This window comes from Etheostoma spectabile, chromosome 22 (genome assembly GCF_008692095.1).
Source record: "Etheostoma spectabile isolate EspeVRDwgs_2016 chromosome 22, UIUC_Espe_1.0, whole genome shotgun sequence".
Classification (NCBI taxonomy): Eukaryota; Metazoa; Chordata; class Actinopteri; order Perciformes; family Percidae; genus Etheostoma; species Etheostoma spectabile.
The window spans coordinates 4300515-4322801 of record NC_045754.1 but is presented as its reverse complement, the minus strand read 5'-3'; the positions used below and the strand labels follow the sequence as shown (position 1 = coordinate 4322801).

At 38.1% G+C, this 22287-nt stretch overlaps 2 protein-coding genes across 2 annotated transcripts in view; one reads left to right on the top strand and one right to left on the bottom strand.

The window, feature by feature from the left end:
• The window catches only part of LOC116672636 (interferon regulatory factor 9), a 23010-nt gene extending 5737 nt beyond the window's left edge, over positions 1 to 17273 (top strand). The window contains 6 exon segments of the mRNA XM_074783846.1: positions 6750 to 6899; positions 8620 to 8646; positions 10648 to 10736; positions 10739 to 11144; positions 12492 to 12607; positions 14384 to 17273. Of these exon segments, the coding sequence (XP_074639947.1) occupies positions 6750 to 6899; positions 8620 to 8646; positions 10648 to 10736; positions 10739 to 11144; positions 12492 to 12607; positions 14384 to 14563 (968 nt within the window). The 3' untranslated portion in view covers positions 14564 to 17273.
• emc9 (ER membrane protein complex subunit 9) lies at positions 16684 to 22287 on the bottom strand. The gene is made up of 6 exons (XM_032504561.1): positions 22067 to 22287; positions 21268 to 21471; positions 20430 to 20506; positions 20201 to 20270; positions 19039 to 19133; positions 16684 to 17573 (listed from the first exon to the last, which is right to left on the bottom strand). The coding sequence occupies exons 2-6, from the start codon at positions 21460 to 21462 to the stop codon at positions 17393 to 17395; spliced, it is 618 nt and encodes a 205-aa protein (XP_032360452.1). The 5' UTR covers positions 21463 to 21471; positions 22067 to 22287; the 3' UTR covers positions 16684 to 17392.

Genomic DNA, 22287 nt, shown 5'->3' with positions numbered 1-22287 from the left:
TATAGAATATCTCAGTGTTTTTATAGAATATCTCAGTTTTTTATAGAATATCTCAGTGTTTTTATAGAATATCTCGGTTTTTATAGAATATCTCAGTGTTTTTATAGAATATCTCAGTGTTTTTATAAAAATATCACAGTGTTTTTATAGAAATCACAGGGGTTTTTATAGAATATCACAGTGTTTTTATAGAATATCCATGTTTTATAGATATCTCAGTGTTGTTTATAGAAATCTCAGTGTTTTTATAGAATATCTCAGTGTTTTTATAGAATATCTCAGTGTTTTTATAGAATATCTCAGTGTTTTTATGAATATCTCCAGTGTTTTTTATAGAATATCTCAGTGTTTTTATGAATATCTCAGGTTTAAGAATATCTCAGTGTTTTTATAGAATATCCAGTTTTTTTATAGAATATCACAGTGTTTTATAGAATATCACAGTGTTTTTATAGAATATCTCAGTGTTTTATAGAATATCTCAGTGTTTTTAGAGAATATCTCAGTGTTTTTATAGAATATCTCAGTGTTTTTATAGAATATCTCAGTGTTTTTATAGAATATCTCAGTGTTTTTATAGAATATCTCAGTTGTTTATAGAATATCACAGTGTTTTTATAGAATATTCACAGTGTTTTATAGAATATCACAGTGTTTTATAGAATATCTCAGTGTTTTTAAGAATATCTCAGTGTTTTTATAGAATATCTCAGTGTTTTATAGAATATCTCAGTGTTTTTATAGAATATCTCAGTTTTTTATAGAATATCTCAGTGTTTTATAGAATATCACAGTTTTTTTTATAGAATATACAGTGTTTTTTATAGAATTTTCAGTGTTTTTATAGAATATCTCAGTTTTTATAGAATATCAGTGTTTTTAAGAATATCTCAGTGTTTTTATAGAATATCTCAGTGTTTTTATAGAATATCTCAGTGTTTTTTATAGATATCACAGTGTTTTTATAGAATATCCAGTGTTTTTATAGAATATCTCAGTGTTTTTATAGAATATCTCAGTGTTTTTAGAGAATATCAGTGTTTTTTATAGAATATCTCAGTGTTTTTATAGAATATCTCAGTGTTTTTATAGAATATCATCAGTGTTTTATAGAATATCTAGTGTTTTTATAGAATATCTCAGTGTTTTTAAGAATATCTCAGTGTTTTTATAGAATATCTCAGTGTTTTTAGAGAATATCTCGTGTTTTTAGAGATATCCAGTGTTTTTATAGAATATCACAGTGTTTTTATAGAATATCCAGTGTTTTTATAGAATATCTGTGTTTTTATAGAATATCTCAGTGTTTTTTATAGAATATCTCAGTGTTTTTATAGAATATCTCAGTGTTTTATAGAATATCAGTGTTTTTAAGAATATCACAGTGTTTTTATAGAATATCCAGTGTTTTTATAGAATATCATCAGTGTTTTTATAGAATATCTCAGGTTTTTATAGAATATCTCAGTGTTTTTTAAAATATCTCAGTGTTTTTATAGAATATCCAGTGTTTTTATAGAATATCTCAGTGTTTTTAAGAATATCTCAGTGTTTTTATAGAATATCTCAGTGTTTTTTATAGATATCACAGTGTTTTATAGAATATCTCAGGTGTTTTTATAGAAATCTCAGTGTTTTTAGAGAATATCACAGTGTTTTTATAGAATATCACAGTGTTTTTATAGAATATCTCAGTGTTTTTATAGAATATCACAGTGTTTTTATAGATATCTCAGTGTTTTTATAGAATATCACAGTGTTTTTTTAAGAATATCCAGTGTTTTTATAGAATATCTCAGTGGTTTTGAATTCTCAGTGTTTATAGAATATACAGTGTTTTTATAGAATATCACAGTGTTTTTATAGAATATCACAGTGTTTTTATAGAATATCACAGTGTTTTTATAGAATATCACAGTTTTTTTATAGAATATCAGTGTTTTTATAGAATACACAGTGTTTTATAGAATATCGGTTTTATAGAATATCTCCAGTGTTTTTATAGAATATCTCAGTGTTTTTATAGAATATCTCAGTGTTTTTATAGAAATCACAGTGTTTTTATAGAATATCGGTGTTTTATAGAATATCACAGTGTTTTTATAGAATATCTCGTGTTTTTATAAAATATCTAGTGTTTTTATAGAATATCTCAGTGTTTTTATAGAATATCTCAGTGTTTTTATAGAATATCACAGTGTTTTTATAGAATATCACAGTGTTTTTATAGAATATCTCGTGTTTTTATAGAATATCTCAGTGTTTTTATAGAATATCTCAGTGTTTTTATAGAATATCCAGTGTTTTATAAGAATACCCAGTGTTTTTATAGAATATCCAGTGTTTTTATAGATATTGGTTAAGTATCTCAGTGTTTTTATAGAATATCTCAGTATTTTTAAAGTGTGATATTGTTATTATTGTATTTAGTCAATTTATTGAACATGTTAACAAAAATAAAATAACTACTGGGATCCTCAGCAACAGATAAAGCAACTCCAAAAATATTGTTTATGTTCGAAAAGGGATAGGATGAAGTTGGAAACTTCTTTAGTGCTTTTATTTAAGTAAAGGATTTACTTAAATACTTTTTTTTTAAATTTTATATCAACAATAATTCAAAATGGGTTTCTAGTAAGACATAGTAATTTAGAAATAAGAGGTTTAATAACTTCTACTACACAGCAGGTAGAATAAAGTCTTTTAATTGCTATTTATTGTAAAAAAGAAAATATTTATTTTTGTGTACAAGCAGGGGTGTGAAATAAACGGATTGTGTCTCGATCACAATGAAAACAATGAAATCGAGAAAGATAATTCTTATATATTTTGCCAGTAAACTCATTCACAGTTCAAGGCGTTTTCACTGTTTCGCTGTTTGTTTGTTTTAAGTTCAGTAAATGCAACGTCTTTCCAAAAGTCCAATGAGTAACCGTGCTGAACAATATTGACCAAAACAACTGGGATTATGATTTCTTCCACAATCAAGCAGAAATATGTAGAAGTGCAAATCTGCACCGGCCTCCTCACAAGGGAAGTGAGTTGATATCTGCAGCCGGTGATTAACACTTTTATTCTTAGACGCAGACTCAACTCAGCACATCCGCACAAACACCGATTATAATGTTACACAACGGAGTTTAGAAAGCTCTCCGGCTTCTGTTGCAATGAGCCTTCCTCCCCGTCAGTAATTACTCCCAGTCTATTATTACCCCCCCCTATTATTACTCCCCGTCTATTATCACTCCCAGTCTATTATTACCCCCCCCTATTATTACTCCCCGTCTATTATCACTCCCAGTCTATTATTACCCCACCCTATTATTACTCCCCGTCTATTATCACTCCCAGTCTATTATTACCCCACCCTATTATTACTCCCCGTCTATTATCACTCCCAGTCTATTATTACCCCACCCTATTATTACTCCCCGTCTATTATCACTCCCAGTCTATTATACCCCCCCCTATTATTACTCCCGTCTATTATCACTCCCCTCATTAATACTCCCTTCTATTATTTCTCCCCATCTATTAATACTCCCGTCTATTATCACCCCCCTATTATACTCCCAGTCTATTAATACCCCCTCTATATTACTCCCCTGTCTATTAAAACTCCCCTTCTATTATCACTCCCCTTCAATCACTCGTCTATTATCACTCCTGTCTATTATCACTCCCAGTCTATTATACCCCACCCTATATTACTACTACCCTGTCTATTATACTCCCCTCTATTATCACTCCCACCCGTCTATTATCACTCCCTGTCTATTAATACTCCCTGTCTATTATCACTCCCATGTCTATTATTACTCCCCGTCTATTACTATTATTACTCCCCTTCTATTATAATCCAGTCTTTATCACTCCCAGTCTATTATTACTCCCTTCTATTATACCCCCTCTATTACTCCCTGTCTATTATCACTCCCAGTCTATTATCACTCCCCTTCTATTATCACTCCCGTCTATTATCATCCCCGTCTATTATCACCCCTGTTATTTCACTCCCTGTCTATTAATACTCCTGTCTATTATACTCCCCTGCTATTATCACTCCTGTCTATTAATACCCCGTCTATTATCACTCCCGTCTATATTACTCCCTTCTATTATCACTCCCCGTCTATTATCACTCCCAGTCTATTATCACTCCCCTTCTATTATCACTCCCCGTCTATTATCACTCCCAGTCTATTAATACTCCCCTTCTATTATTACTCCCTGTCTATTATTACTCCCCTTCTATTATCACTCCTGTCATTAATACTCCCCGTCTATTATCACTCCCAGTCAATTATCACTCCCCTTCTATTATCACTCCCCGTCTATTATCACTCCCAGTCTATTATACTCCCCTTCTATTATTACTCCCCTTCTATTATTACTCCCTGTCTATTACTGTACTTAATACAAAAATTGAAAATCAACATATTTGTTGACACTTTTTTATCTATTTTTTACTTTATCTTACGTTTTTGTCCCTTTTTTCAACACTTTCGATGCTTTTTTTCCAATGGTTGTCACTTTTTGACGTTTTCAACACGTAACACTAAACTTATTAACGTTAGTTTTACAGTTATTTTTGGAATTTATGGTCAATAAACCTCATTTATAGGAAATTAGACCTAATGTTTGAGTTAGAAAAGCAGAAATTAGGAATTATTGAGACTAAAACTAAAGAAAAGTATGTTTATGGATAATCACAGACTGGAATATGTCAACTTTTACTCAATGCTATTTCGAAACCACGTCAATCTTTTTTTTCAAATGCTATAAAAGTGAATAACTGTATGAATGGCGCATTAATTATCCCGGCTTTAAAGTTGGGAGATCTACATTACTTAAAGATTCTATTGCTTGTTTTCTGAAAGCCATCTGCACCGATAAATAAGAAACACCTCCGAATAAAAAGGCACTTACAGATCAAGTGACTCGCCTGTGTTATCACCTCGAGGTGTTTCGCTGAGTCAGCAGGGCAGAGATCTGATACCTGGGGCCCACATGTTCAGCCTGCGTCAGCCTGGGGAATTGGGTCTAGTATATTTACTGGGAGAAATAAGGGATGAAAGCAAAGATTACACTGCCAAGAACAGAAAAGTGAACCCTTTGTAATTAACAACATTCATGCACAATTTATCCCAAAAAATCATCTGTCATCTGATCTTTACCAAAGTCACTTTAATAGACAAATGCAGGAAAAGTTAACTCTCTCCTTGAATTCATGTTGTTTATGGAGAAGGAGAACCAGGAAATGAGTCAGCGGAAATGCAATGGTGGAATGTAACTATGTACATTTACTCAAGTACTGTATGTACTTCTGTACAAATTTGAGGTACTTATACTTTACTTGAGTCTATCCTTTTATTGTGCTTTCTACTTCTACCCTGCTGTATTTAAGAGAGAAAAAACATTTTACTCCACTACATTCATCTAACAGCTTTAGATACTAGTTACTTTACACAATAAGACTATTGCACACAAAAACACATGTAGTTAATAACTGAACATGTTTTATGATAAACTACCCGACGGTATACGGGCCTACAAGTACATCTGAGAGGAAGAGCCCAGTTTCCAGTTTCTGCATTGAGTACTTTTTTTTTTTAAGATTATTTTTTTGGGCATTTTTAGGCCTTTAATGGACAGGACAGCTGAAGTTGTGAAAGGGGAGAGAGAGGGGGAGTGACATGCAGCAAAGGGCCACAGGCCGGACTCGTACCCGGGCCGGCTGCGTCGAGGAGCAAGCCTCTATACATGGGCATCCGCACAGACCACGTCGCTATCTGGATGCCCGCATTGAGTACTTTTACTATTAATACTTTGGGTACATTTTCCTGATTATACTTGTATACTTTTACTAGTAATATTTTGAATGCAGGACTTTTACATGTAACAGATTATCATTAACTCATAGTACTTTTACTTCAGTGAAGGATCTAAATACTTCTCCCACCACTGGGGGGAATGGGGCACTACAAACCACGGCCTTTCTCTCGGGATTTGCAGTACAGAGTACGATATTTTTGGGGCGGGGGCGGGGATCTGGATATAACGGGAGTATTTTAGCGGGCTCGGGATGGGTTGGGGGTGACAGTGGATTCCTGTGTCACCCTTTAGTACGCATACAGTTCCCAAAGCATGGACTCAACACTGAACTATAAATCCAGCTTTAGTACTTTGTTCTGTACAAAACACACAAAATGTTGCGTACTGACACTCATCTCTTCACGAGCTGACGTATTCACACATGCTTACGGAGTACTTCAGATGAGACAAGATGGTAGAGAAAAGGTTAAAAAGGTGGAAGAGAAGAGCAGTAAATTTGAAGAATATGAGACCATATTTTAGGACTACGTTATGGAAAAAATCGAAACCGAAATCCAAGGTTGTCACTTCCTTTAACTTTGCACGATCATGTGTATCTCCCAGGGTTTGGTTAGGAAGCGTTTTTTAATTCAATTCAATTTATATAGCGCCAAATTAGCGCTTTTAAATAAAAAGAGCAGGTCTAGATCGTACTCTGTGATCTGGAACTGATGCAAATTAGCACATATTTAGCGAGCGAACATGCATCATTTGCATATTGAAACATTTCAGAAAACTTGTAATACTGTATAACAAATATCATCTTAATGTCAGTAATCAACTCTCTCCCTTCCTCTTGATTACAGAAACCCAACAATTTCTTGATCAAATATTCAAGGTGTTGTGTATTTAGAGACTGCTCCCTGTCTGTTCAGGTGTGGTGGTCCCTGAGAAGAAATGAAAGTGAAAGCCCCAAGGGGGCCGAAAAAAGGGGGAAAGGAAGGCCCCGGACTCTGAGAGCAGCGACGACAGTCAGCTCAAGCAGATAAAGACGGAGGAGGCCACCTCCCAGCTGGGGGCCCCTGGACTTTGAGTTTTTCCCAAATTTTATCTGAACCAAAAATGGCGAGGAGGGGGAGGGAAAAAATCCCGGGAAAAAATCCCGGGAAAGTGATCGTTGCCCGAGGAAAAACGGGGGGAGAGGGGGGAAAGTCAAAAAAGGAGTAGCTTATGTTATGGGGGGGTTTTTTGAAAGTTTTTTAAAAATTTAGCTTTTGGTCTTTAAATTCGATGGCCGGTTTTATTTTTTTTTAATTTGGCTAAAAAAAAAAAAAAAAAAAAAAAAAAAAGAAAAAGGTACGGGGAAACTGTTTTGAAACGATCTTTACACTTCAAGGGTTTCGTTTCTAGCGGGGGCAAAAAAACATTCCAGGGTTTAAACACGATTTACACCGATCAGAGCAAAGTTTGTCACGCAGGTTTGGGTGGGTGTGTGTATTTTTCCGAAAGATTGCGAATAAAGATTGTGTTTTTTTAAAAACCCCGGGGTTGATTTAAAATGGCCCTTGTTGGCTTCAAAGGGGGGAAAAAAAACTTTTTTTCACCCCCCCCATTCAAGGGGGTTTGGGTAAAGGGGGCCGGTTGGTTTCGGATGGTTTAGAATTCCCGTGAAATCAAAATTTTAAAGGGAAAAAAATTAGTGGGGGTTTTATTTCCCGGGAAAACCCCACAAATGACAAAAGGGTTAAATCTGATAGGGGGTTTGGCTTTTAAAAATGAACCCAGCGGGTTAAGGTTCTCGTGGAGGGGGATTTGGTTTAGACCCCCAAAAAAAAACCCAGACTGGATAAAGAAAAAAAAAGTTCTTCAAGTGGCCCCTTTAAATTTGACGGTTCGAAATTGCCTTGCACCCCCTTGCAGCCCCCAATAAAATCCTGGCCCAAATTTAAAAAAAATGCCCCCCTTTAAAAAACAAAAACAGGTGAAAAGGCCCAAGGTTGAAAAAAAAATTTTTCCCTTAAAGGGAAAAACTCTCATTTTTTAACGCCCTCTTGGAAAAGCGGGGCCAAAAAAAAATAGTAAAGAGAACCCTGGAGGCGGGGTTTTAAAAATCATGCCGCCTGATTTTAAGGTTTCATTTAGCAGCTTTTTTCCCATTTTTAGTGAGGTTTTTGAAAAAAAAAAAAAATCCCTCTTCAGCTGCAAACTCTGTGCTTGTGGTGTTGAAAAATTGGGGGCCCGTGGGCGACCTCCCCTTCCCAGAAGCCCCCCCCGTCAGCACGCCGCCCCCCTGCGAGAGACGGGGGAGTTTAACTCCCCCCTGTTATTTTTTAAGCGTCAAAAACAGCTTTCTGGTGGGTTAACAACCAAGATCAATACCCCCTGGGGGTTCTGGGGCCCAGGGTAAAAAAATTTAAACTCCTAAAGTCATGCTTTTCATTTTGGGAGATGTTTGATATGGGGGAGGGAAATTTTTGGCACCGATCCGATACCAGTTATAAACCCCCAAAAAAAATTCCGTTAAAGTTTTTAAACTTTTAAAGTTATTTCCATTTAGTTAAATTGTGTTTGGTTTTTAAAAGAAATCCCAATAAACCCAAAGGAGGGATTTTTTTCAGCCCTCCGCAGGCGGGGGGAGGGGGGGATTTTTTTTAGAAAGTGAGCTGGGAAAATTAAAATAAACCCTTTTCACTGTACACCCAGGTTCCCCCAGTGCTTCCCAAAAGTGTTTCAAAAAGGAAAGGCGGCGTACGGATAAAACCCAAACCCCAAAAAATAAACGTTTTTAAACATAAAAAAATAGCAAAACCCTTTTTAGGATAAAAAACCCCAGCAAAACCCTGATTTTTTCAGTGTGGTTGCACTACATAGGGCCCTTTTTTCCAAAAAACCAAAAATTTGGTTTTTCCCCAAAAACCAGGGGGGGTTTTGGCCCCCAAACTTTCCCGGGTCCCCCCCCCCTCTCTCTTAACCTTTCGGCTCCCCTCTCTCTCTCTCGGGTTCCCTCTCTCGGTCCCCTTCTTTTCCCCTTTCCTTCTCTGTCTCTCTCTCTCCCACCTACCCGCCGCTCTCTCTCTCTCTCTTCTCTCTCTTCTCTCCCTCTCTTCTCTTTTTCTCTTCTAAACCCAACCCAAATTTCTCTTCTCCTTCCCCCCCTTCTCTCTCTGTCCCCTTTTCCTCCTGCCCTTCCCCAAATTCGGGTTTCTTCTCCTCTGTCTCTTCTCTCTCCTCTCTCGTCCCCCTCTCTTTTCTCGGGCTTCACCATCGCGCTCTCTTTTCTCCATTCTCTCTCTCTTCCTCTCTTCTCTTTCTCTTTCTTTGTCCCCCCCCCCCCCCTTTCTCTCTCTCTCGTCTCTCTTCTCCTTTCTCTCTCTTTTCCCCTCCGGGTTTTCTCTACCCAACCATCGCGCTTCCCCTCTCTCTCTCTCTTTTTTCTGTTTTCCTCTTTTGGCCCCCCCCCCCTTCTCTTCTCTCTCTCTGCAGTAGTCAAGAAATGGTTTTGGAGGGGGGGATGAGGAGAACGTTCCTGCCTCGGGGGGGGAAATTTAAATGAACAAACATTACAAAAAAACATGCCCCCGCTTGTTAGGCAAAGGTTTTGATTATGTTTTAGGGGGGGTGGGGAGACGCCAGGGAATGGGGGAAATAAATAGCCCATAAACCGGGCAAATTCCCCAGTTGTTTAAAGGACATCAAGCCGATTTTTTGTTATACAGTTTTTAAAAGGGTTTCTGAAATGTTTAAATATGCAAATAAAGCTGTTCGGCTAAATATGTCAAATTTGCACAGTTCCAGAGAAAACCCTTTCCCTAAAGCCAGTTTTCAAATTTCCCCCTTTTGTTTTTGGGACCTTTAGAGGCCCAAAGGGTTTTTACAGGGGGGTTTTGGGGGGGAGGGGAAATAGTACAAATTTTAAATTTTAAAATCTTTTTCCCCAAACCCTAGAAAAAAAAAAAACTGAAACAGTAGTTAAAAACCCATAAAATGTTGTTAAAATCAAGCTTGAAGGGATACCCTGAAAAAAAAGCCCTCTGTAAAAACCTTCGAAATAAGTTAGAAATAAAGGGAATGAAAGTGGGGAATTTTGGGTTTTTTTCGGGACATTTTTAAAGGGGGGGAAACAGGGGGGTAAAAAAATTTACCCGACAGATATTTTTAATTTAAAAATTTCCCCATTTGTTTAACCCCTTTTAAAAAATTTATTTTTAACTTTTATTTGTATTTTTCGTAAGGTTTAAAGTAAAACCCCCTTGGGAGTTTTTCCTGGGTCAAATTTGACCTTTTTAAACTTTTTTTTTTTTTTTTAAATATCGAAATAGGGGTTTCTTTAACCCCAAATTGCCCAAACAAAATTGGATGCATGCATGCACTTTGGTATAAAAGAACGGGGACAATGGTTACCGGGTTTAAATTTAAATGATCGCTTCCCAAAAAAATTTGTTTTCCCGGAAAAAAACTTGAAACCCCCGACAGGGAAGTTCTGGTTTATCCATCAAACCCTTTTGGATCTTAATTCCCTAATCAAAAATTTCATATTTTCGCAAAATTTTTCAACTGTAATGTCTTTTTGCCCGTGAATGAAAAAAAGCGTTGAAAAAAGTGACAAATGTTTGAAAAAAAGCATTGGAAAAAAGCATTTTAAAAAGTTAATTTTCAATTTTGACCTGGAAGGACAACACGTTAATGGTCAACGGGAGGACGGCACAAGGGTTAAATATGCAAATGAATCATGATTGGTAAATTAAGGAGAAATCTACGGACACAAATTGACAAACTGAAGTCAAACACCTAAATGTGTGTTTTGGATATTCCACCCGTGTTTGGATGTTGGAGCGTTGTCTAACTTACTCACACAACATGTAGTCTGTTTCGTTTTGTTTGTTTTTCACTAAACTCGGCTACTCGTGCTTTTATCCCGCCTGTCTCTGTCCCCGTGTCTCCAGTCCAGGACTCTTTCAGCGTGGTGATTCATTACTTAGGACAGGAGGTTCTCAAGCGCCAAGTCCAGAGCACCGACGTCAGGATAATGTACTCGCCTCAGTCTCCAGTTCCCCCGACGCCGGACGCCCTGAAGGGCCGCTTCCCACGCATCCCGCTGCCGGAGCCGCCCTCCACGCTGCCGGCCGTCCCCGAGCTGCAGGCGCTCTTCACCCTGCTGCCCTTCATGGAGAAAGGGGTGGTGCTGACCGCCACGCCGCGCGGAGTCTACGGGAAACGGTTCTGCCAGGGGCGGGTCTTCTGGACGGGGCCGCACACGACCACGGGGCTGCACAAGATGGAGAGGAACACGGAGCCGGTGATGCTCTTCAGTAAAGACTGCTTCAAGCAACGTGAGTCCGATCCCTGACCCCCCCAACACCGAACCTCCACATGCACAACTCCTGTGTGGATGTGTGGGATTTATTCTTAAGTTTATTTGGTTAAAGTGCTCATATTACGCTCATTTACAGGTTCATAATTGTATTAGGGGTTAAATCAGAATAGCTTTACATAGTTTAATTAAAAAAAACAAAAACAAAAACAATATTTGTGCATCTACAGCTGTTTCAGAACGCTGCTGCCGGGTCCTCACTAAGACCAAGAGACTGGATCACATCACTCCAGTCTCACTAAGACCAAGGACTGGATCACATCACTCCAGTTCTCACTAAGACCAAGAGACTGGATCACATCACTCCAGTCCTCACTAAGACAAGAGGACTGGATAAACATCACTCCAGTTCTCACTAAGACCAAGAGACTGGATCACATCACTCCATTTCTGAAGTCTTTACACTGGCTTCCTGGTCTCAAAGAATTGATTTCAAAGTACTCTTGCTAGTTTATAAATCACTTAACGGTTTAGGTCCAAAATACAGTTCTGATCTGCTACTACACTATGACCCCCCCCCAGACCTCTCAGGTCATCTGGGACAGGTCTATAATACACTATGACCCCCCAGACCTCTCAGGTCATCTGGGACAGGTCTCCTAACACTATGACCCCCCAGACCTTCAGGTCATCTGGGACAGGCTCCTACTACACTATGACCCCCCAGACCCCCAGGTCTCTGGGGACAGGTCTCCTACTACACTATGACATCCTAGACCTCTCAGGTCTCTGGGACGGGTTTCTCCTACTACACTATGACCCCCCCCCAGACCTCTCAGGTCATCTGGGACAGGTCTACTACTACACTATGACCCCCCAGAACTCTCAGGTCATCTGGGAAGGTCTACTTTCTGTCCCAGAGTCAGAACTAAACAGGGGAAGCAGCTTTCAGTTTCTATGCTCTCATATCTGGAATAAACTCCAGAAACCCGCAGATCCGCTGCTACTCTCAGTCTTTTAAAACAAGGCTGAAGACCTTTCTTTTTGATGCTGCCTTTCTTTAAATGAATGCTCATTTCTTTTAAAATTTCTTATGCTGCACTGTAACTTTTATTCTGTGTTTTGTGTCTTTTTTTTTAACTTGTCTATTCATGTGTTTTACCGGTTTTTAATGCTTATGATTTTTAACTGTTTGTACTTGTGTTTTATCTGTTTAACTGATTGTGTGTAAAGCACTTTGAATCGCCCTGTTGCTGAAATGTGCTCTGCAGATAAAGCTGCCTCGCCTTGCCTTACATCCAGTCTGATGTCAGGACAGTAACATGAATTATGTGTTGAACTCATTTTTTGGTTTTCTCATATTTAGAGCTGGACGCCTTCCGTGTAAGCGGCGGCGAGCCTCCTCACTGCGGCATCACGCTGTGTTTCGGAGAAGAGCTGAGTCACACGGAAGACCCGTCTGGAAAACTCATCATAGTCCAGGTAAACGTATGTGTTCACACAACCCGTTTACTGGCAAATAACGTGTACTGAGTTTTGTGAGTGTAACTATTTCAGTGATCATTTTTTTTACTTACAAAACTATTGTTAATTATGGCTCAGATTAAAGCTTTAGTGCTAACTCTCAGTATGACTACTTACATAAGATTGTCGTATAGATTAGATTAGATTACATTAGATTATACTTTATTCATCCCACAAAGGGGACATTTTGTTGTTCAGCAGCAGCATTTTCTACAATAACAGCAAAAAACAAAAACACACAAACAAGTAAACACACAAGAAATACAGGCAAACAATAGACAAGGATAATATGGTAGACTGAGTAAGCAAAATGGCGTCAAATAAAGGTGTTTTAAAGTGCGGTTGCCATGATACAAGAAACAATATTACAGTGTAAGTGATGTTAAAATTAAATTGGATGTGTAATTAGAGTAATGAAGCAAGAGTCGGTAGCATAATATAAATTATATTAACCTGAGACCATAAATATTGAAAAGTACTAAAATAATATAAATACCGATTATATATATATATATATATATATATATATATATATATATATATACACACACACACCGGTATAGTGACTTCCCTGTGCAGAAGCTCAAGTGACGATATAATTATTATATTATTAGTTATTTTTATTAAGATAATTACCTCTTACCATTCTCAAGAGTCCATGTTTTTTATCCTCTGTGTCTCTTGGCTACTAGCAAACTGCGTGGGGGGGGGGGGGGGGGGGGGGGCAGCACTACGCACTACAGCTGAAAAACTATTTAGATAAACAGATATTAGAGATTTATTGATTTCCATTCCAAACTAAAGGTTTGTCGTCAAATAAATAAATATATACACGTCGGCTAAAATCTGAAACTTGCCTCACAAATAATCCATTTTATTTTAATTTGGCTTATTTTGTTACCGTTACCGGATCAGCGGATGAAGAAGGAAGGACGGATCCATGGCTTACAAATAATTTCAATTAATCAAGTTTTCCTCATTATTGGTTATTGATGTAAAACATTACTCAGGGAACAGGGAACCACGTGAGGGATTATGTAACTGTACATATTACTTATCTTCTTTAATTGTATATACTAATCTTTCTTATTTTTACAAATTTTATATAGACACACATTATGCACATTTTGTTTTTCCATCCTGTATATATTTAAATATTTGTTCTTATACTTTATTCTTATATTTTATTCCTTTTATCATTATTTCATGTATACTGTATGTATGTATATTTTTTCCTAGTATCTCATTTATATTTATATTCTGTGTTGTGTGACTAATGTACGCGTGCTGCTATAACACCATGATTTAACATTTTTAGGGATCAATAAATATCTATCCATCTATCCATCCATCCATCCATCCATCCATCCATCCATCCATGTATTTATCTATCTATCTATCTATCTATGTGTTTATCTATCTATCTATCTATCTATCCATCCATCTATCTATGTATCTATCTATCTATCTATCCATCTATCTATCTATCCATCTATCTATCTATGTATTTATCTATCTATATCTATCTATCTATCTATCTATCTATCTATCTATCTATCTATCTATCCTTATTGCACGTATTCCTATCATTTCCACTGCTCTGGATGTCTGACACATGTTGCAGAATTGACATGAACCTAAACTTTACAGTAAGAAGAACTAAAGTTGTAATTAAGAATCTTCGACACGACGAAGGGAACTAACTCCCGTTACCTGCTCTCCTCTCGGCTGCAGATCACGTTCCCGTGGGCGGAGCAGCAGGTCCAGAACGTCCAGAGCGTCCAGTCCGTCTTCGAGTCCTTCAGCTCCCTGTACACGTTGGCCAGCCAGTCTCCGGAGGGAGAGATCACTCTGAACCTGGTTGCCATGCCGACGCCGGACTCGGAGACCATCACCTGCGGCGGGAGCATCTGAAGCGCTCTGTCCGGCGTGGAGGGGAGGTTTTTAATTCCAAAATAAAAGACGACCCCCGTCAGTCACAAAATAAAAAGGTACAGAGGGCTGAGGGGATAAATCACCACGGTTACCACCTTTGTGCGCATCATCTAAAATGTGTCTGAAATCTCCCGGAAAGATTTCTGATTTCAAAATAAAAGCACCTAATTGTTTTTTTTGTTTTCTGTTTTTTAAATCGCCGAGCCCTAACAGATAACCCAAAACAAACCTTATGGCACTAATCAAAACTCAAATAGAAACCTTCAATACCGGACTCTTTTTCTTTACCCTGACCATGGATGTTGAACATTTTTGGGATGGACTTCGGCCCCTCACGTCCTCCTAGAGGTTAGTTGGTGACCTGGAAGCACTACATGTTAAACCAGCACTGAGACGACGTCTGCACCGCTGCAGCGATTAATTAGTCCATCGACAGAATGAATCAAACATTTTTAAAAAACTGAAATCTGTCAATCGTTTCCACACTCTCTGGTCTCAGCTTCTGCATTCTTTGCTTTCTTTGTCACATGCAACAGTAACTTTTGAAGGTTTTCGACTGATTGTGAAGTTTAGTGAAGATAGTTTTTACATCTCAAGAGACTGAACAGTTAATTCAGACAATAATCCATAGTGCAGTTTGAGTTGTCTTGTGTCCTCGGGGTTCTCTGGAAAATATTGAAAATGTGATGTTAGCTCTCTGATCGCGGCTGCACGGCTGTCTTTCCTCTAAACCAGTGGTTCCCAACCCTTGGTTCCTGACCCTCAGAAAGGGTCGCAGGTTACCTCCGAGGGGTCAAGAGACCTTAAGGCATTACGTCCCCATCCATCGTATACGGCACCGTCAATTTACGATATCAGTAGAACTGTATTTCCCATTTGTTTTTGAAGCATTCCAAAAATGAATGACAGTCATCGAGGTGGTTGGTTGGATAGAAAGATGGATTATAAAAACAAGTGTGTTTTTATAATCCATCCACCCATCCACTCAACTTCAAGAACTTTGATTAGAAACATTTTTATAATACTTCAAAAATAAATGTGACATGTTTCTCCTGCTAATGCATATTAACAATGTTGTGTTCCGTGTGAAACCAAAAACAGTATTTACCAAACATACCTATTCTGTTTTGTTGTGTAACATACTTGTTTAACCCAGCCCAGGATATTTTCCTCAACCGAACCAAGTAGTTTTTGTATCAATTCCCGACATTAACGAGGCGTTTAAAGCTGTGACCGTAACGTGGGAGAAAACAACATTCCCTTAAAACGAGATTGAAAACGCTGTTAAGTTGCAAGGGAACGTAACGTTGTGGGAAGCAGGGTTTCAAAAGAAGATTAACGGGAAAAGAAAGCAGATAATCTCACGTCTGCTTCCCAATATTAACTAATCTTTGCTTATTTTTCTTTCTTGGAAAAATATTATTTTACGGATTTTATTTAAATGAAACAAAAACAACCCAATAAGGTTGGGAACCACTGATGCAAATTAGCAACTGATAATAATTATGTTCAAAGTCCAGCTCGTTCTTTGTCCTTTTTTACTCTAGAGCTGCAGTGATTCATCAATTAGTTGCCAACTTTTAAATTAATTGCCAACTATTTTGATAATCGATGATTAGTCGGTTTGACGCATTCTTTTAAGACAGAAGTAAAACTTCTGTGATTCCAGCTTGTTAAATGTGAATATCTTCTAGTTCCTTGTCTCCTCTGTGACAGTAAACTGAATATCTTTGAGTTGGGGAAGAAACGAGACATTTGACGACGTCATCTCGGGCTTTTGGGAAACACTTGATCCTCATTTTTCGGACATTTTATAGACCAAACAACTTATCGATAAATTGAGAAAATATTCAACAGATTAATCGACTATGAAAGTTGTGAGTTAGACAGATATTAAGTCAAATAAAGGGAAACGCGCCATAAAAGCAAGTTGACGCTGCAATAAAAACATAGTTCAGTAGAGTAGTGAAGAAATATATAACTTGCAATAATTTTCACTTTTTTAATGTAATGCCTGTTAGTCTTATTCAACTCTAAGGGTAGTTTTTCATGTTAGTTAGGCTTCTGAAGTCAAACACTTTTTTTTTTTCTTCTTCTTCTTCTTCATAGATAAGAAAAGTTTCCCACTGTTGATGAGACTTGAGGTTTGAAGCAGAAGGAAAAAACCCAACATTATTTACTCATGTTATTCCTCTGGGACAATCGGTGCATTTTTATTGTTATGTGTTAATGTGTGAGAAAGTAAAATCAAATTTTACAAGAGTGTACCCAGTTAAGACTTGGGATTAGTGTTTTGAGAGTTACACTGTATTCTGTCACTGCTTTAGACATTTAAAATGTTCTACTGTTGTTGTTATAGATAGTTAAAGAACAAAGGAACGAAACATCCGACACTTCAAAACCAAGTCTTGCAGTAAAAGGTGTTGCTGTTATTTTGTCCAGCCCCCTAGAATTTGTATTGTACATAGGATAGGATTTAACAATTAAAAAAAAAAAAAAAAGCAAAAGACAAAAATGGGACCACAGGTGCATGGTAAAAGTGTTGAAATGGTGTTTTAGGGTGTCCTTTAAATCAGAAGGGTGTTGGACTGGACCACAAGGCACACTCTTGGGGGGGGGAGAGAGATCTACCAAGCTGTAAATATGTTGTTATTTATGCATGTTCCATGTTACGTCCCTGTTCAGTCGAGAAAAATGCATTAAAAATACACCTAAACTGTGTGCTGTGTGGTTTGTAGTTATTAAAAATCACACGTCGATGGGTGAGAACAGATGAAATAAATATGGACTCTACTACTGTGTCTGCGTCTAGATGTTCCCGTTGGCCGGGGAGGCGAGCTCGGCTATCTTGGTGTTCAGTTTCTGATTGGTCCAGTCCTTTGTGATGTCGTCCAAGTGGCTGTCAAAATCCACCAATAGCGCGTGATCGCCCGACTCCAGCATCTGACCGGCTATCGCCCGAGTCTCCTCCCACTGTCGCAGCATTATCCTAAACAGACAAAAAAGGACCAAAGTGGAAGATATAATTAGAATATCTCAACCGCGTCACTTTGCTGTCGTCAGCTCTTTAACCCTTGTGTTGTCCTCGGGTCAAATTGACCCGTTTTCCTATATCAGTGTTCTTTTTAACTACCCAAAATAACATGATTGATTCCACACAACGCTCTTTGCCAAGTACAAATCTCTACTTTCATTAATTTTGGGTCTTATTCAATTTTATAGCGTTTAGAGAAAACAAATTTAAGTGTTTTTGAAATAGTATTATTGAGTAAAAGTTGACATATTCCAGTCTGTGATTATCCATCAACATCCATTCCTTTAATTTTAGTCTAATTATTAGGCTTTTCTAACTCACACATTAGGTATAATTTCCTATAAATGAGGTTTATTGACCATTAATTCCCCAAAAAAACTGTAACTAAAGTTAATAAGTTAGTGTTACGCAGTGTTGAAAACATTAAAAAAAAAGTGACAAACATTGAAAAAAAAGCTTCAAAAGTGATGAAAAAAGGGACAAAAAAAACGTAAGAAAATGTTAAAAACATCGATAAAAAGCGTCGACAAAAGTGTTGAGTTTCATTTTTGACGGGAAGACGACACGAGGGTTAAGACTTCAAAGCCACCAGAACCCTTTAACAAAAACCGGTTGGACCATTTAACCTCGCTGGACACAGGAGTTGCTGCTCTGCCGCTGCCTCTATCGGTTAGTGTGTGTGTCATTGTGCGACTTTGGCGTTTTAAAAAGCGTTAGACAACCCAAAAAAGATGAGGCGGCAGCAGACCAGCAACCCCGTGTTTTGCAGGGAAAAATTACTTTTTTGTTGTTTTTTGTAAAACTGGGATTATGAAGTCTGTTTAACCCTTGTGTTGTCTTCCTGTTCACCATGAACTTGTTCTTCCAAGTCAAAATTGAAAATTAGCATTTTTTTTTGTGCTTTTCCAATGTTTTTGTTGCTTTATCTGATTTGTTTGTCACTTTTTCCATGCTATTGGCGCTTTTTTTTTCAAACCTGAGCTGGTTTAATAAGAGGTTTTACACTTATTCTTGGAATTCATGGTCAACAAACCTCATTTATATCAAATTATACATACGTTTTTAGTTAAAAAGGCAGAAATTATGAATTATTTTGACTAATAGTTGAGATCAGAGGATGTTTAGTGAATCACAGATATCTAGGTATATGTCAAAGTTTACTCCGGATACTGTTTTGAAACCATTAAAAAAAAAGAATTTAAATGCTAAAAAATAAAATTGTTACCTGAAAAACATATGGAATCATCCATGTTAGTTTTGGGCAATTTGGTTGAAAGAAATCCATATTTCGGATGTAAAACACTTTGAAACGGGTCAGTTTGACCCGAGGACAACACGAGGGTTAAGGGCTTTGAACTCATGAAGAAAAGAAAGAAGAAAGTAAAAAAAAAAGCCCTCTTTCCTTCCGCCTGTCTCTTACGTGTGTTTGTCTTTCAGCAGCCATCTTGAATCTTTGCGCTCGTACATCACGATGGGGGGAACCCGATAGTCTGAAGACATCTTACTCCCGTCGAGCTGCGCGGCAAAACAGAGAAAACAACATCAAGACATGAATGGCGTTTTTTTTTTTACTACGTGGTACCTGCACGACCCGCCTCGGCTCTACTTTACTCTCCTTTTTTGGTTTCCATTATGAAAAAAAGGTCCCTGGTACCTGCTGACAGGTACCTTTTCTAGCACCACCTTAGTCCAGGTTCTAAGCGAGCTGAGGAGATACCAAAAGGTGACGTGGAAACCTGCAGACCGCTGATTGGTCGGAGAGAATTGTCTATATTCACTGTGTCATCATTGCTAGCGTTTTTTTTTTTGCTGCTTCTAGCTTCTTCTTTGAAACTAAATGTGTCTTCAGGCAAACTGACACATGCCGAGAATCAAAATCAACACACCTTCAACGCTGTTTGTGTGTGTGTGTGTGTGTGTGTGTGTGTGGTGTGTGTGTGTGTGTGTGTGTGTGTGTGTGGTGTGTGTGTGTGTGTGTGGTGTGATCCATGATATAGACCTCCTCTCCACCACAGCTTCAAACTTGTCCTGTTTGCAGCTGATCACGGAACAAAACACTTTAAAAGCATTTAAAAGGGACGCCTCTTCCAGTGGAAGCTTTAAGATGATTATTTTGCAAAATCAAATACAACATTTACACTGTTTTGAAGCATTCATGTTGCATTAATTTGGTGGATTGGCGTAACTGTTTCATGGCGTGTGAGCTGAAGTGTTTCACAAGTGGTTATAAGAACGTAATAATAACAGTGATAACATAAGAGTAATAATTCAATCTACACAGCTCTATAAAGTAGGAATCATCTCTCCATTCCTGCAACGAAAAAGGAAGACGGGGCAGCACCATTAATGGAAAAAACTCCATTATTTAACTAATTTTCATTTATAAAATATCATAAAATGACAAAATGTCAAAACAAGATTTCCTAAAACTTCATACCAACAAAAACACATTCAGTTCTGACATTTAACAGAGAAATTAGACCATCTTACACTAAAGTGACTGACCACCATATTGTCTCAGGACAGTCGTATTTCTCACCTGTTCGATCCATCAGGTAAAGGACAGGTGTTCAAATTCTTACCATCAACAAAACGGCATTGTCAAACTGCTCAGAAATCTTATCGGCTATCTTCAGGGCACACGGAGTCGGGCTGGCGAGTTCAAAAAAAAAGGGGGAAAGATTCATCAAAAAGTTAGAAAGGTTTACGTTTTAAGGAAAATACTGAATTTACCAACAGACCAGGAAACGGCGTAACGCCTCATGAAAAGGTCCGGTACAGCCGACATGATGAAATCAGCAGGAAACTCACTTGCTATCTGATACGCAGGCGTTGACCTGATAGTATCCCACAATCCTTTGCTGAGTCTGTGAACACCACACATCCACCTGAAACAAGAGAACACACCATCCTTTAAAAGTCATGTAACTAAGTACATTTACTCATGTGCTGAAGTACAAATTTGAGGTATGTGCACTTGAGTCTTTTCTTTTCATGCCACTCTCTACTTGTACTTCGCTACATTTCAGAGAGAAGTGTTGTACTTTTTAACTCCACTATAGTAATCAGACAAGCTTTTAGTTACTAGTTTATTTACAAATCAATATGTTTGCACACGTTTTAATATAAATTAAGACTACTCAACAATTTACAAGTCCAGCTGAAATTATTAGCAGATTATTTCACAGAAATGTTTGGACCGTTTCCAGTTCCTAAAATAGGAGGATTTTCTCCATTGAGTACTTTTATTCATAATACTTAAAAGTACATGTTCCTGTTGTTTCAAACGTTTACTTAAATAGCATTTTCAATGCAGTACTTGGGTACTTTTAGATGACTTTGACTTCTCTTTATTAATCCTTTTGGGATGACTCCCGCAAGGAAATTGAACTCTGCAGCAGCAGTTTTTAGCAAGAAAAATACGGTATGGAGAGAGAAAAGCCAGTATAAAGATAACAAAAAGGACATTAATCATAACTTATCAAATGAGAGCAGTTCAAGGTATTTATCCAGGTGTGTGTGTGTACTGTCCTCTGCGCCCTATGTCCTCCCCCCCCCCCCGGGTGAGGAGTTGTAGAGTCCTTGGTTGTAGTATTGATACTTTTACTTCAGTGAAGGATCTGAGTACTTCTTCCACCACTGGGCCTACCTGTGTGAGGGCCAGCTGGGTGATGGGGGCCAGGGACAGGTGGGAGTGGAGCAGCGGGACACAGTCCGTCACACAGACGGGGCCCCCCGCCGGGCTGGAGGACAGCAGCAGCCCGTTGATGCTGCACCGCGGGAACAGACAGGCGTGCAGATACATCTTCACGTAGGCCCGACAGGACAGCTCCACCTCGCCCATGGTCACTTACTGGGGGGGGGGGACACAGACATGACAAGCGTTGCTTCAAAAGACCCCAAACCAGAGGATAAATGTGCTAACTCATCCCATCAGAATCAGATTTATTTGCCAGGTATGAGGACACATGCGAGGAATTTTTCTTTGGAGCATCGTTACTCACACTGTGCTTACACACACACACACACACACACCACACACACACACACAACACAACACACACACACACCACACACACACACCAAAACAAAATATACACACTCATATATATACACACTCTAAACAGAACAATATAGAGGCAGGAGTGAACGAAGAGTTCAATAAAAATTATTTAAATATGGAGTATAGTGCACGGATACTGGGATGAATAGTATTATGTTATATTATATTACAATATGAACAGTATCAACATTATTTGAACGACATGTGAACAATGATTTCACACACATCAGAACCAGCAGTCGACATCAACCTAAAATCAGGGAAATAGCCCCTAAGAGAGTGTTTTTTAACTGGATGTGTAACGTCGGAGGCTAGCTAGCTAGCTAGCTAGCTAATTAAGGCAGCTAGCCGGATGCTAACCAATCAGAGCTGAATTAAGACTTACCTGGAGCGATATGAGATATAACGTCGTAATAGTAGCTTCAACAAACAAATGCGTATATATAAATATGACGATTCATTTAGGTTTTACAACCGTTTTTAAGTACTTAAGAGTTGTAGGAGCTAGCTGACTGATAAAATATTTCTTTAATTGTCTATGCTTTGGAAAAAAAAGCGTATGAACGGCTGCTTCCGGTCCCGCCCACAAGAGTCAAATGTAATTTT